This window comes from Carcharodon carcharias, chromosome 19 (genome assembly GCF_017639515.1).
Source record: "Carcharodon carcharias isolate sCarCar2 chromosome 19, sCarCar2.pri, whole genome shotgun sequence".
Lineage (NCBI taxonomy): Eukaryota > Metazoa > Chordata > Chondrichthyes > Lamniformes > Lamnidae > Carcharodon > Carcharodon carcharias.
Window position 1 is genome coordinate 2,787,435 of NC_054485.1, and position 15,309 is coordinate 2,802,743.

Here is a 15,309-nt window from a genome sequence, read left to right on the forward strand (position 1 = left end):
TTTGAGATTCATGTATCTTTCTCATTTGTGCATCAGCCCCTTGAGTGAAAAAAAAAATGGAAATCTGCCGCCCCTCCACCTCCCAAAAAAAGGGTTGGATAAGCCCGATCTGGGGTGGGGGGGAAGATGAGGAGAATTATTTTCACTCAGAGATTGGCTGGCAGCTCTTGGCAGGTGGGACTTCCCACCCCAGGCCCTTGATTTGGGGGAAAGCTCACAGTAAAAAGTGCCTGATCTGCACAATGCAGCAGGCCTTCCTGAAAAGAGGCAATCTGGGGTGTTGGGGGGCTTCTCACCAGCTCTCCAATCAGTGAGTGAGACCCCCTGCTGCCTTATATTAAACACCACCACAACTGTAAGAAAAAATATCCTGTCCACTGATTTGCATCATCAGTGAAAACATTGACCAATGATTGGAGTGTTTTTCAAGCTATTATAATATGAATTAATAGCCAAACACAAAACAGAATTTAAACTTTATTTCCTTAATTCATTTTAAAGAAAAATGCTCAAAACTACAACATATTTAAAGGAAGTTATTAAATCCACAAATGCCCTAAATTAACTAGCATCTATATATCTGTACAGAATGTATATATCATGTTAACAATCAAAAAGGAAAGTTTTGCCTTGAAAAGTTCAATGAATTTTGACTTGTATTCAGAAAGTCAATATCTTACTTCTGTTATTTTTAAAAAATATCTGCACTAATACAAGAGAATAAAAAAAAAGAGAAATAGTAATCCAATCACATCAATGAAGTTTAAAGAATTGTTTTTTCCATTTCTGTTAAGTTTCTGGATCCCAAAAAACATTTTTTAGTTGGAAAAAGTGGCCACTGAGGTTGCCAGACATCTACTGATGTCAATAATAATAAAAACAAAAAACTGCGGATGCTGGAAATCCAAAACAAAAACAGAATTACCTGGAAAAACTCAGCAGGTCTGGCAGCATCGGCGGAGAAGAAAAGAGTTGACGTTTCGAGTCTTCATGACCCTTCAGCAGAACAGAACAGGGTCATGAGGACTCGAAACGTCAACTCTTATCTTCTCCGCCGATGCTGCCAGACCTGCTGAGTTTTTCCAGGTAATTCTGTTTTTGTTTTGTTATCTATTGATGTCGGTTGTACTGACATTTTGTTATTAGGTGATAGAAGATACATTTTGTAGGATCAGAAGGCTGCATCAGTTCCACTTCACACAACACAAGCATACACACATCAAGCAAATTGATTTTCCTGCTCCCAATGGGATTACATTTACTTGTTCATTTATTTTCACTTTATTTGCAATGAAAGCAAATATACTAATATAACTACATCACTGTCACTTCACGTTACAGCTAAAATACTTTTTGTCCTGTGTGGAATACAACATAGACACATTTTAATACAAAAGCAAAATATTGCAGCTGCTGGCCATCTGAAATAAAAACAGAAAATGCTAGAAAAACTCAGCAGATCTAACAGTATCTGTGGGGAGAGAAACAAAGTTAACGTTTCAAGTCCGTATGACTCTTCTTCAGAGCAACGTTTTCCTGTTTTTTTAAAAAAAAGATTACCAATAAAATGTTGCTGCACTATTCCTCTCAGTCCTAATACACTATACAATGGAGGCCAATATTATTTTCAACCATTAGACATGGGGTCAGTTTTTTGGAATTGTAGAGAAAGGGTTCACTTCAAGGAGCTAAAGACAAAACAATGCACTTGCCTAGATGAGTGCAGCTCCAACAACACTCAAGAAGCTCAATCTCAATAGCATCCAGGGCAAAACAACTCAATAGATTGGCCCCTTAAACATTCACTCCCTCCACCGTCAATGCACGGTAGCAGCAGTGTGTACCAACTACAGGATGCACTGCAGGAATTCACCAAGGCTCCTTAGGCTGCACCTTCCACAACCTCTAGAACTAGAAGGTCAAGAGCAGCAGACATTCTAGGAATTATCATTGACCAGGAACTGAACTGGACTAGCCAAATAATTACTGTGGCTGCAAGAGTAGGTCAGAGGCTGGGAACTCTGCGCAGCATAACTCACCTCCTGACTCCCCAAAGCCTGTCCACCATCTACAAGGCACAAATCAGGGATGTAAAACCATAAGACCATAAGACATAGGAGCAGAAATTAGGCCATTCAGCCCATCGAGTCTGCTCCGCCATTCAATCATGGCTGATAAGTTTCTCAACCCCATTCTCCCGCCTTCTCCCCGTAACCTTTGATCCCCTTACCAATCAAGAACCTATCTATCTCCGTCTTAAATACACTCAATGACCCGGCCTCCACAGCCTTCTGTGGCAATGAATTCCATAGATTCACCACTCTCTGGCTAAAGAAGTTTCTCCTCATCTCTGTTCTAAAAGGTCTTCCCTTTACTCTGAGGCTGTGCCCTCGGGTCCTAGTCTCTCCTACTAATGGAAACATCTTCCCCACATCCACTCTATCCAGGCCTTTCAGTATTCTGTAAGTTTCAATCAGATCCCCCCTCATCCTTCTAAACTCCATCGAGTATAGACCCAGAGTCCTCAAACGTTCCTCATTTGTTAAGCCTTTCATTCCTGGGATCGTTTTCGTGAACCTCCTCTGGACCCTCTCCAGGGCCAACACATCCTTCCTGAGATACGGGGCCCAAAATTGCTCACAATATTCTAAATGTGGTCTGACCAGAGCCTTATAAAGCCTCAGCAGCACATCCCGGCTTTTATATTCTAGTGTGAATACTCCCCACTTGCCTGAATAAGTGCAGCTCCAACAACACTCAAAAAGCTTGATGCCATCCAGGATAAAGCAGCCTGCATGATTGGCATCCCCTCCACCACCATGCACAGTGGCATCAGTGCATACCATATACAAGATGCACTGCAACAACTCACCAAGGTTTCTTCAGCAGCACCTATCAAACCCACAATCTCTACCACCTAGAAGGACAAAGGCAGCAGATAGATGGGAACACCACCACCTGCAAGTCCCCCTCCAAGTCACTCACCTTCCTGACTTGGAAATATATCACTGTTCTTTCATTGTCGCTGGGTCAAAATCCTGGAACTCCCTCCCTAACAGCACTGTGGGTGTACCTACACCACACAAACTGCAGTGGATCAAAATGGCAGCTCACCGCCTTCTTCTCAAGGGTAATTAGGGATGGGCAATAAATGCTGGCCCAGCCAGCGAAGCCCACATCCCATGAATGAATAAAAAAAAGAGAACGAATAAAAAAAAGATGGGGGTGGCATTACTTCCAATAAAGATTTTGTCCCTTCTGTCCAATCAGTTAGCTGCATCCCTGATGTGGAAGATTTTGCATGGTGTACTATCTCATGGCCTGGTTCAGACTGTTTTAGACAGATCCCAAGTGTGGCAGACTGTTCTTGGACTCCAACATGTAACTTCTAGTTTGAAAGCCAGAGCTATAATCATTAGGCTAAAAGAGCACCAGTAAATTTCACTAATTCTAAAAGATTGACTGAATTAAAATAGAAGCTCTTTCAAAAGAAAAAACATTTAAAAGAGATTCGATAATGTAGCATAAATATTTCAACTAAAGGTTGTGCATTTCTAAATTATAAATTTATGCTACATTAAATTATAAAAATTATTCAGGGCCAGCAGAAGCTATTAGAATATTGTATACTTTGCTTTTTCCTTTCATTGTTTACCATAATTGTATCAGGTGTGCTGATTGAAAGTGAAACGATGACTCACAGCAATTGGAAAGCAAATGTAATTCTGTTGATAGAGGAATTGTTGAGCTCATAAGCTAATTGCAATAAGACAAGTACTTTATTATGGTACCTACAAGTCAGACAATTGGGTGATAAACCTCTAGAAGCACATCCTTTATCTACTCGATACTTTGCAATAGGATCTTAATATTCAACAGGTTGTACTGTAAATCCAAGACACATTTCACGCAATTAATCAGCATCCCGATTGTGTTTGATAAGTTTGAATTTTAACTCTGGTATTGTTAGATGAAAAATATGCAATTGAACTCTGAACAAATCTTTAAAAAGATCCAATTTGGTGCAATTCATTTCTAATAAACCCATTCAACGAGAGGACGGGTAGGAGTTTCCTCAGAGCTGTGCACACTCCAGAAGTGTGACGGAAATCCCAATTACACACATAAGCGGCACGTCCACCACAGTTCCGTGAAGTTATCCACCTGAGTGGGAGCAGATCTGAGGAAATTTCTAACCTCTTGTCTCAATGAAAAAAAAATCGGTTCACACTTTTTTTTTCCCTAAGTGCCTATGGTGCAGTTGGGAATAATATCGAAACCACAGTCAATTATCACTTCCAGATAAAATGGCCACTCCAAGATTCCCTTGGCCAATCAGTATTTTAGTTGGGCAACCAAGTTACGAACCGAAGTTTATCCCACCCACTCCACCCAATTCCAGTAGCTCTCAAGAAATTATTTCAGAGTTTCTATTCCCAAACAATGTTTACGGCTCCAGGGTACAAGGTACTGTTAAGGCTGTTGCTGGTATTGAGATTCAGTGGCTGTGAAGAAATCCTCCAGTACACTTTGCAGAAATTCAAATGTTGGCCGATCTTCGGGTTTCTCTCTCCAGCAACGCATCATTACTTCATAAAGTTCTTGGGTACAGTTATCAGGGGCTGGCATTCGATAACCCTGCTCCAAATTCTGAATGACTTCAGGGTTGGTCATTCCTACAGATAACAATAGAGAGAGGTGAAGATTGACCAATTCAGAGAGAAAGTAAACAAGTAATTATATGACAGGCAAATCTAGAGAAAAAGGAGTGTTTCATTTCAAATATAAGCATTGAGAGCTTATTAACTCCCCTGAGAAAGGTTCCACATGCCCAATGATCACTAAAGTACCATGGGCAAGAGACACAACAGCTTTGGTTAAGTCAGAAACCCTCCACAAAAGTCAAATAACCAAAAGGTAGAAATAAACAAAATTCAGATAGTTATAAATTTACTCACAGGTCCAGCTATATTGATAAGGATGCAGCCCACTGAACAATATACAGAAAATTCAAATCTTATGCAGTTACGCAAGTTTGTGAAGAGTATATGGAAAATTCCAAATCGATAACCTCCATCTTGATTAAATCAGTTAAATGCATTGCATGTATTGGCTACAGTGTTGTTTAAAGTTGCCGTCAAATACAGTAAGTTCTCAATGAGTCAAATCCCAGGGGAGACCCCTTCAAAATCAGGCTAAGTGCAGCTTCATGATAGCTGAGGAGGCCCAATTTGCCACATGAAAATGCCTGTGTGACCCACTATGCCTACAAATGCTTCTAATGCTTACAGGGCTAGATTTTACATGCCCCCAGCCGGCAAGTTTTTGGTGGGGGGTGTGGGTGGGCACGCCACCAACTTCCAGCCCACCCTCAAGCTCACCCTCATAATATGGGTGATGGGGGGGGGCAGGTGCCAAAATTGGCAACCTGCCCACCATATTTAAATAAATAACCAAGGGTCAATTGAGCTCATTAACAAGCCAAAAGGTGGCTCATGCCATTATATGGTTGGCATGGGCAGTGGGATGGGAGTGTGCAGCTGGTGTTTTTAAAAGCTTTATAAAAGGGCAGGAAGGAAGGAGGGTGCTATCTTTGAGGGGGGGGGGGGAGTGCCCTTTGCTCATCGGGGGGCAGGCCCCTAAGATAGTACTCCTCCATTCTTCCTATCCACCGGCTCTATAAAGCACACCAACACCAACACCTGCCTCTCTGCCTAAACCTTGCCCGCCCAAGACCCAGACTTAGCTTGCTCTGGGGGGGCTTCTTCTTGGGGCTGGTTGCAGTGCCCACTAATAACGTTCTTGGTGCTACCGGGACTGTTGGAGCTGCCAGACAATCCGATTGGCCCACAGCTTCCAAGGCGAGACTTCCTCTTCAGTGAGGGGTGGAAGTCCCACCAGCCGCAGGGTGGGGTAGTGTGGAGTGAGTCAGCTCCACACTGACCTTGCTCCCGATGGAGGGTGTGGGTTGGTGAAGGGAGTTTGGTGGGGGCGGGGGTGGGGGGTAAGCCCACCTCCCATAATATGCTGCCACTGGGCAGGATATTGAATTTGGCGAGTGGGTGGAGGTGGGGGGGGGGGGGGGGCAGCACCCGCTTGCCGACAAGTAAAATGAGGCGGGATCACGTCAGGCGGAACTCCCGATATCACCCGTCTCACTTCAACTTTGAGGTGGGCAGGGGAGCAGCCGAATCTGTTGTGCACCCGCCGACCTGTCAAGGGCCAATTGAGGCCATTTATAAACTAATTGAAAACAAAAATAAAAATACCTGGAAAAACTCAGCAGGTCGGCAGCATCTGCGGAGAGCAGTTTTTTGCTTTTATATAAACTAATTTCAGTAGCTAAAGGACCTGCCCGTCTACCCTTAGGGTTAGTGGGCAGACTGGGAGCCCTGGCGGGTTTCAGAGAAAGCGTCAAACCTCATCCACCGGCGGGATGGAGTTTCATGTTTGGTTTTTTAAAAATTTAATAAAAGTTTAATTAAAAGTGATGGACACGTCCAAACTCACATGACAGTGTCACTTCAGGGGACATGTCAGGGGAATTTTATTTTTCTGTATTTCACATTTTTGGATTTGGCGCCGATCTCCCTGAAGCAACGATTAGCCCCAGGGAGATGAGCGCGCTCTTTCACACACATGCACGAAAGAGCGCACTCTCAGCTGAGGAATCCCCCTCCACCTGCACAAGGAGCGCATAGTGTTTCCGTGCGGATGTCATGCTGGGTGGGCCTTAATTGACCCGCCCACGTAAAATGGCGCCGCGCCCCCAATTGGGGGCGCCAATCAGAGGCGCGCCTGCTCCTGAAGAGGTGGTGGGGGTGGGGGGGGGGGGGGGCGGATTCTTCCCGCTGTATTACTTTCTGTCTTTCAGACTCAAATGCTGAATAAAAAGCACACGGTAAAACACAGCAAATGGACGAAAAAGTCTTCATTCCATTTGTTCATATGTAGTTTACATTATGTTGACCTTGAGAAAGGCTGGTATTTAACACTTTAAAAACTCCATAATCTTTTCCTGCTTAGCTTGTTGTCTTTGGATGTGTGTGATACAGTCCACCATGTCGTCAGTGCATCAAACATGTTTGCGGTGCTTTGTGCTGCAGTAATCCCAGAGCTTCTCCATGGCTTTCACGCCACTGGCTAGGGAATCAGGTAGTCGAGCGTAACAATTCTCTATGGGACGATGACAATCTTCCTTTTCTTCCATTGATACTTTTTGTCCAGCTTCTCTGCCTGGTAACTCCCCTTTCCTGCAGGATTGGGCCAGAGATGGGAACCTTCTCTGCTCGGGCTACCTTGATCCACATTAACAGAGCTTCTTCAACACCAGGATAGGCAGCCGATCTCATCCTCTTCCTTGCTGGAGAGAATGCCTGATTGTTGACCTGTTCCATGATGTTTTCTTTGGCTTTCAGAATGGTGGACAAATTTTGATGGTGGACTGTCCCAATCTTTTACAATGTCCACTTTCTGCTTCACACCATGGCTTTCCACTTGCACTATCAACTCCACCCTCTGTCCAATCAACAACACTTTTAGCTTTTTCACAGGTTGCACCATACTCGCATGCTTTGCAAGTTGCTTCCCAGAGAAATTTGAGCGCACCGAAGTCCAACCACTCCACTCTGATTGGTTGGCATGGTCACATGACCCCTGATTTTAGCATTATTTCTCTTGCTGAGTCTGCACTGGTGTGCTGCTTTGGGTGCATAGAGTGCAAAGTGGGTGTCCGGTGAGTGAGGGAGTTTTAAGGATTAATTTCTATCTAAAGTTTAGTCTTTTCTTTAATTTAGCAATTAACTAAAAACTACTTAAGTTAAGCGAAGTTGAGTTTTATTCCAGCCTTCAAACAGGGGTATACAAGCTCTCTGAGAGCAGCTGCAGCTGGTTAATTAGGTAGCTGGGTTAAACTGGTTTTCAGAAGCTTAATCAGTTGTTTTTCAGGGAGCATAAAAAAGACCTTCCTCACTGCTGCTTTGTTTGCACTGTGTGCACAGATTGGGTGCATAGAGTGGGTGAGTTTTTTTTCTACTTTTTTTCCCCCCGAGCCTCCAGTAGTTGGCTCTACTTTGGTACAGGGGAAGTTGGCTGATTGGTGGGTTACTGGTAAGCTATTCTATTTATTCTAATTAAAATAATTAGCTGTTAAAGTTACGGTATGGCAGAAGAGCTTGGCCGAGTGGAATGTACATCCTGCGGTATGTGGGAAGTCATGGACGTACCATGTGCCCTGGACAAACACATCTGCAGGAAGTGTCACCAGCTGCAGAAGCTTGAGCTCCTGGTTTTGGAACTTGAGCAATGGCTGGAGTCACAATGGTGCATCCACCAGGCTGAGAGCTACATGGATAACACGGTTAGAGAGGTGGTCACAATGCAGGATAGGAGAATACAGGCAGAGAGGGAACAGGTGACTGTCAGGCAGTCTAAGAGAACCAGGCAGGTAATTCAGGAGTCCTCTGAGTCGATCTTGCTTGGTAATTGGTTTTCCATTTTAGATACTGATGAGGGCGGTGGTTCCTCAGGGGATTGTAGCCAGAGCCAAGTCTCTGGCACCATGGGTGACTCAGCTGCATAGGAGGAGAGGAAGAAGAGTGGAAAAGCAATAGTGAGGGGAGCAGATGGGCATTTCTGCAGCAGTAAATGTGGCTCCAGGTTATCTAGAAGCATATAGGGTAAGATAAAGCAGAAAAAAAAGCTCATGATAGTCATAAAACATTAATACGTTAGCAAGCCTAGGGGAGTATAGAAAGTACAGGGGTGAAGTTAAAAAGAAAATTAGGAAAGCAAAAAGAAGATATATAAAAAAAATTAGCAGGTAAAATCAAAAAAAAAACCCAAAGATGTTTTACCGGTACATTAAGAGCAAGAGAACAACTAAGGAAAGGGTTGGGCCTGTCAGAGGTATATGTGGTAACTTGTGCATTGATGCTGAAGATGTGGGCAGGGTTCGCAATGAGTACTTTGTCTCTGTCTTCACTAAGGAGAGGGATGATGCAGACATTCTAGTTAATGTCAAGTTTATTTGAAAAAACTGTAGTGAGACATAACTGTCACATGAGCAGGGACATGTTATTAATGAAAAATTGAAGTCCTAAAAAAATTTTATTTGCTTTTGGAAACCTCATTCCACCCATGGATGAGGTTTCCAAAAAAGTGCAAAGGTGTTTTTGCCTGCTTGCCAACCGCAGTGATATATTTATTTCAGTTCACTTTTTAATGGCCTTAATAGGTCTTTTAATTGTTGGCTGCTGTGCTGCTGACTCCAGTGCATGCCCGCCGACTGAAATATTGCGCGAGTGCACGATGACTCCGGGTCACACGCCCGTCAAGTGGGTGCGCAGCCTGTGGGAGGGGAATAGACACTGACAGATCATTGGTTAACATGAAGAGGCTCGAGACCCAATTTCAAGCTGAAACCGAGCCTTCAGGTTCAGGTGCTTGTGACAGCATCGCTAACTTTGAACCCGAAACTGATCATCGATGAAGTTTTTTCCCCTGAATATATACTGTAAGAAATTAGTGAAATTAAATCACATGATGTAATTGTAAAAATACAAATACAGAGCAATTGTCATAAACAAATACACAAAAAGACCATTAAATTTATCATGGGAGAGATGCATTGAAATGGCACCAATAGGAACTGTTGTCTTATACTGGAAAGTGGCATCCGGCAATATACCAAAAATATCAGCCAATATTCAAACACTATACCGGGATATGGTATCCGTCCATATGTCACAATCTCTGTAAGCAGAACTCCAAAACTCCAAACATCTGATTTGATGGTGAATGTGCCATAGTTGATGGCTTCTGGTGCCGTCCATTTGATGGGGAATTTAGCTCCTAAACAACAGAGGGAGATTAAATGTTAAACATGCTTTTGGTTCCAGAAGGCAACTCACCACCACCAAGCGCAATTAGGGCTGGGCAACAAAAGCCTGCATCCAATGAACAAATCAAACTAAATAAAAGAGATACTTAGGGAAGGTCATTGATGTCAATCTGAGATAAAGGAATATCTAATTTGTAATGTTGCAGGTGTAACCTGATTAAGTGGTGGTTAATTGTTGGGTCATTCTAATATGATTTGATCAATATGAATCTTTGGTGTAATCTATAAAAAGATCTTTTCTCTGAAAGTTGTTATATTTTCACATCACATTGTTCAATGGATTATTTGGACAGGGCTTGCAAGAGAATATACTGACTGTGTAAATTTTTCTTGGATTTTAATGCATGTCAGCTGTGTGTTAAAATCCATGGGCTGGGGGGTGGAGCCTGCTTGCGATGTATAAAATGACGCGGGGTGAGGCTGGCCGTGTCCTGACCTTGCCCCACATCATTTAGATTTTAGTTCGGCGCGCACGCAGCCAAATCGGCAGCGCACCCACCAAAGTGTCAAAGGCCTATTAAGGCCATTAAAAAAGTAATTTAAATGATCAATGGACCTGCCCGTCCAACCTTGAGGCTGGCGGTCAGGCTGGGAGCCCTGGCCGGCTTCTGAAAAAACATCAAACCTCATCCACGGGCGGGATGAGGTTTCATGAGGGTATTAAAATTTGTATAAAACGTTTAACTAAAAGAAATTGACATGTCCCAGCTCATATGACAGTGTCACATGAGAGGAATTTTTTTTTCTGCCTCTAATGGAAGTTTGAGTCTTGAGCCGATCTCCCTGAGGCAGCACTTTGCCTCGGGGAGATCTGTGTGCTCTTCAGTGTACATGCTCATACACGAAAGAGTGCACTCCCGGCTCAGGGATTCCCCCCCTACCCGCACAGGGAGCGCATGGCACTTCCGGGCAGACTACTGGGGGTGCTGATCAGGAGCCTACCAGCTCCTGCTCAAAACCCCCCTGACGGGGGTGAGGGGTGGGAGTGGGGGGGGGGGGGGTGGTGTTGGAATGCTGGCCCATCGCTGGGAAAATACACCAAAATATATTCAATGACGGAGCATCCACAACTCTCCAGCGTAGAGAATTTAAAAGATTCACAACCCTTAAGTGAAGAAATTTCTCCCCATCTGAGTCCTAAATGATCAGCCCCTTATCCTGAGACTGTGTCCCTGTGTTTTAGATTCCCTGACCAACAGAGAAAATCTCTCTGCCTCTGCACTACTGAGCCCCGTTAGAATTTTTCAATGAGATCACCTCTCATTTCTCTAAACTCCTGAGAATACAGGCCCAATTTACTCAGCCTCTCATCATAGGACAGCGCCCTGATCACAGGGACCAATATCGTGAACTTTCACTTCCAATGCAAGTATATCTTTTCTTCAATGTGGAGACCAAAGCTGCACACAGTACTCCAGATGTGGTCTCACTAAAACCCTGTACAACTGTAGCAAGATTTCTTTATTCTTGTGCTCCAATCCCCTTGCAATAAAGACCAACACGTCATTTGCCTTTTCTTAATTCTTTCATGGACGTGAGTGTTGCTGGCTAGGCCAGCATTTATTGCCCATCCCTAATTGCTCTTGGGAAATGAGTAATGATCTGCCTCCTTGAATCACTGCAGTCCATGTGGTGTAGGTACGCCCGCTGTGCTGTTCGGGAAGGAGATTGACAGCATTTTGGTCCAGTGACAGTGAAGGAGTGGCGATATATTTCCAATTCAGGATGGTGTGTGGCTTGGAGGGGAACTTCCAGGTGGGAGTGTTCCCATGCATCTGTTGCCTTTGTCCTTCTAGATGGTAGAGGTCACAGATTTGGAAGATGCTGTTGAAGGAACTTGGTGAGTTGCTAGTTTGTGTTCCAGTTCTTGTCTTTAAGAGCAGTTATATCAAGCTTCATTTGTGGTTTGACTCTGTACTGAAGTGCTTTAGATTTTACCTTCAAAGACACAATTCCCCTGACAAGCCAATAGCCAGACCAGCATTCTGCACACCTAAGGGAACAGGTAGAGCCCATATCCTTAATCTCTCCGTCATATAATAATGGAACCCAACATGTGCCAGTCTTTGCATCTGGGTGTATCCATGTTGTTTTCAGTTTGTCTGCTTGCTGGAAGATTGTGTTTGGGATGGTTCAATTAAACTTGCTGCACTTAGAGAGAATGGCCACAAAGTTTGTTCTGCCAATACCATGGTGTCCTAGTACTCCTCTCCAGGGATCAAATGCTGGGCAGGTACAACATTGAAATAGCCACCCTAAGCAAAACAGGGCTTGCCGAAGAGTCTCAACTTGAAGAGATTGGCTTGGGGTACACATTCTACTCAACTGGCAAGTCCAAGGACCGGCCTCAACAGTCAGGCGTGGGCTTTGCCATTCAATCTGAACTGGCACACAAGCTTGACTTCCCACAGGATCAGCAATAAACTTGTGGTCTTTCATTTAAGTCTTGCCAGTAGCCAGTGTATGCCTATCCTCCAACAGTGATACATACAGACAAGGTCAAAGGAACATTCTCTGATGACCTCAGCAAGAAAATTAGAGGAGTGTTGCACCAGGACAAACTCATTATTCTTGTTGATTTCAATGCCTGAATGGGCACAGACTGATACCATCTAGCTTCAGGTAGAAACAACCAGTTGAACAAAAGGATCACAGGGTATTCAAAACTTGTCGACTATCAAGGCACTAATTAATTTGTAATATATTATATCTTGTGATCAGATCATCACCAATGAAACAATTTGATTGGCCTACATTTGAGTCAGCCTTGGGTCCCACTTCATGAAAATGTCTTTATGTGAACAAGCTTGGAATGGATTTGAGGTTGAGAACTTTGGAGTTCAGTTGATGAAGCTCCCCATGGGGAGGCTGACAGATTACATCAATATTTATTGACTGTACACTTAGATTCTGTAGAATCTGTTCATTCCAACAAAGCTCCCATCAATGGGAAGATTCTAAATGCTACTATTTTAGTTGAAAGTAAGGTTAGTGAGTGGAGCATATTGTAACCAGGATTATGATCCTTATCATAAACTATGACGTGGGGTTAAAAACTTGTAAAGATGCTAGTTTCGAGATGACTTTTGACTTCTGAAGCCTCTGAAGTATTACCCAGATCAGAGCATGCTATAATATAAAATATCTGTAAACTCCACCCACATTCTTTATCTTGCATTTCTACTGCTGTTAAAAAGGTTACCACACTCTGTGTTCTCTGTACCCGGATCGCATTGTGGACAAAGCAGTTTTTAAAAAAATTGCTAAGGCTTATTGTGGGAGGATTGTTTGTAATTAGACGTGATCTCATTGAATAGCAGATCAGGCTCAAAGGGCTAAATGGCTGCCTCATGTTCCTATTTTCCAAATCATACTTTGTTTTTCTTTTAGATTTATATTTTAAAACTTTTTTTAAAAAAGTTTTTCACGAGCTACCACAAGATGGCACTCTGAACTAAATTGCTACCACGTTCTTTCAATTTTCAACCTTTACCAAACAATTACTGATTTAGAAGCAAATTGCACTTAATAAACTTTAACTGTTTGTTTATTTCTGATTAAATGTTTCTCAAATGTATAGCCAAATAGATAAGATAAACTGGGGGAACCCCTCACATCAATACATCAATTGGAAAAACCCACCAGCAAATGTTATATACGAACGAGGAGCAGGAATTGGCCATTCAGCCCCTCGAGCCTGCTCCGCCATTTACTATCTTGGCTGATCTAGTAGTAACCTGAAACCTGCATCCCCCCCCCTACCCCTAATAACCTATCACCTCCTTGTTTACCAAGAACCTAACCACCTCTGCCTTAAAAAAAATTCAAAGATTCTGCTTCCATCACCTTTTCAGGAAGAAAGTTCCGAAGTCTCTCAACACTCAGTGAAAAAATTTCAACTCATCTGTTTTAAATGTGTGACCCCTTATTTTTAAACAGTGACCCCTACTACTAGAATCTTCCACAAGAAAAAACATTCTCTCCACATCCACCCTGTCAAAGACCCCTCAGGATCTTATGTTTCAATCAAGTTGCCTCTCACTCTACTAATCTCCAGCGGATACAAGCCTAGTCTATCCAACCTTTCCTCATAAGACATCCCACCCATTCCAGGTATTAGTCTGGTAAACCTTCCAAGTTGCTTCCAACGCTTTTACATCCTTCCTTAAATAAGGTGACCAATGCTGTACACAGTACTCCAAATGTGGTCTCACTAGTGCCCTGTACAACTGAAACATAACCTCCCTACTTTTGTATTCAATTCCCCTTGCAATAAATGACATTCTGTTTGCTTTCCTAATTACTTGCTATACCTGCATTCTAGCCTTTAGTGACTCGTGCACTAGGACACCCAAACCCCTCTGCACTTCAGGGCTCTGCAATCCCTCACCATTTAGATAATGAGCTTCTCTTTTATTCTTCCTGGCAAAATGGGCAATTTCTCATTTTCCTACATTGCACTCCATTTCCTAGATCTTTGCTCACTCACTTAACCTGTCTATATCTTTTTGTAACCTCCTAATGTCCTCTTCACAGCTTACTTCCTTACCGATATTTGTGTCATCAGCAAATTTGGCAACCATCCCATTCTCTCTTACTGGAGACAGTCATTGCCTGATGCTTGTGTGGTGCGGATGTTACTTGCCACTTGTCAGCCCAAGCCTGGATATTGTCCAGGTCTTGCTCCATTTGGATATGGATTGCTTCAGTATCCTGGAGAGTCATGAATGGTGCTGAACATTGTGCAGTTATCAATGGACATCTCCACTTCTGACCTTATGATGGAAAGAAAGTCATTGAAGCAGCTGAAGATGGTTGGGCCAAGGGCACTACCCCTGAGGAACTCCAGGATGTCCTGGAGCTGAGATGACTGATTTCCAACAACCACAATCATCTTTCTTTGTGCTAGGTATAACTCCAATCAGTGGAGAGTTTTCCCCCTGATTCCCATTGATTCCAGTTTTGCTAGGGATCCTTGATGTCAAGGGCGGTCACTCTCACCTCACCCCTGGAGTTCAGCTCTTTCGTCCATGTTTGAACAAAGGCTGTAGTGAGGTCAGGAGCTGAGTGGCCCTGGCAGAACCCAAACTGGGCGTCAGTGAGCAGGTTATTGCTAAGCAAGTGCCGCTTGATAGCACTGTTGATGACCCTTTCCATTATTTTACTGATGATCAAGAGTAGACTGATGGGGCGGTAATTGGCCAGGATGGATTTGTCCTGCTTTGTGTGTACAGGACATATCTGGGCAATTTTCCACATAGCCCGGTAGATGTCAGTGTTGTAGCTGTACTAGAACAGCTTGGCTAGAGGCGTGGCAAATTCTGGAGCACAAGTCTTCAGTATTATTGTTGGAATATTGTCAGGGCCCAGAGTCTTTGCAGGATCCAGTGCCTTCAGCCATTTCTTGA

General features: G+C 43.4%; 1 protein-coding gene across 1 annotated transcript in view; it reads right to left on the bottom strand.

Annotated features, from left to right (window-relative positions):
- Positions 1-3,757: 3,757 nt before the first annotated feature.
- LOC121291833 (proto-oncogene tyrosine-protein kinase LCK-like) overlaps positions 3,758-15,309 on the bottom strand; it is a 142,288-nt gene continuing 130,736 nt past the window's right edge. The window contains exons 12-13 of the mRNA XM_041213434.1: positions 9,721-9,852; positions 3,758-4,676 (exon numbers count right to left, since the gene is read on the bottom strand). Of these exons, the coding sequence (XP_041069368.1) occupies positions 4,474-4,676; positions 9,721-9,852 (335 nt within the window). The 3' untranslated portion in view covers positions 3,758-4,473. The remainder of the gene's footprint in view (positions 4,677-9,720; positions 9,853-15,309) is intronic.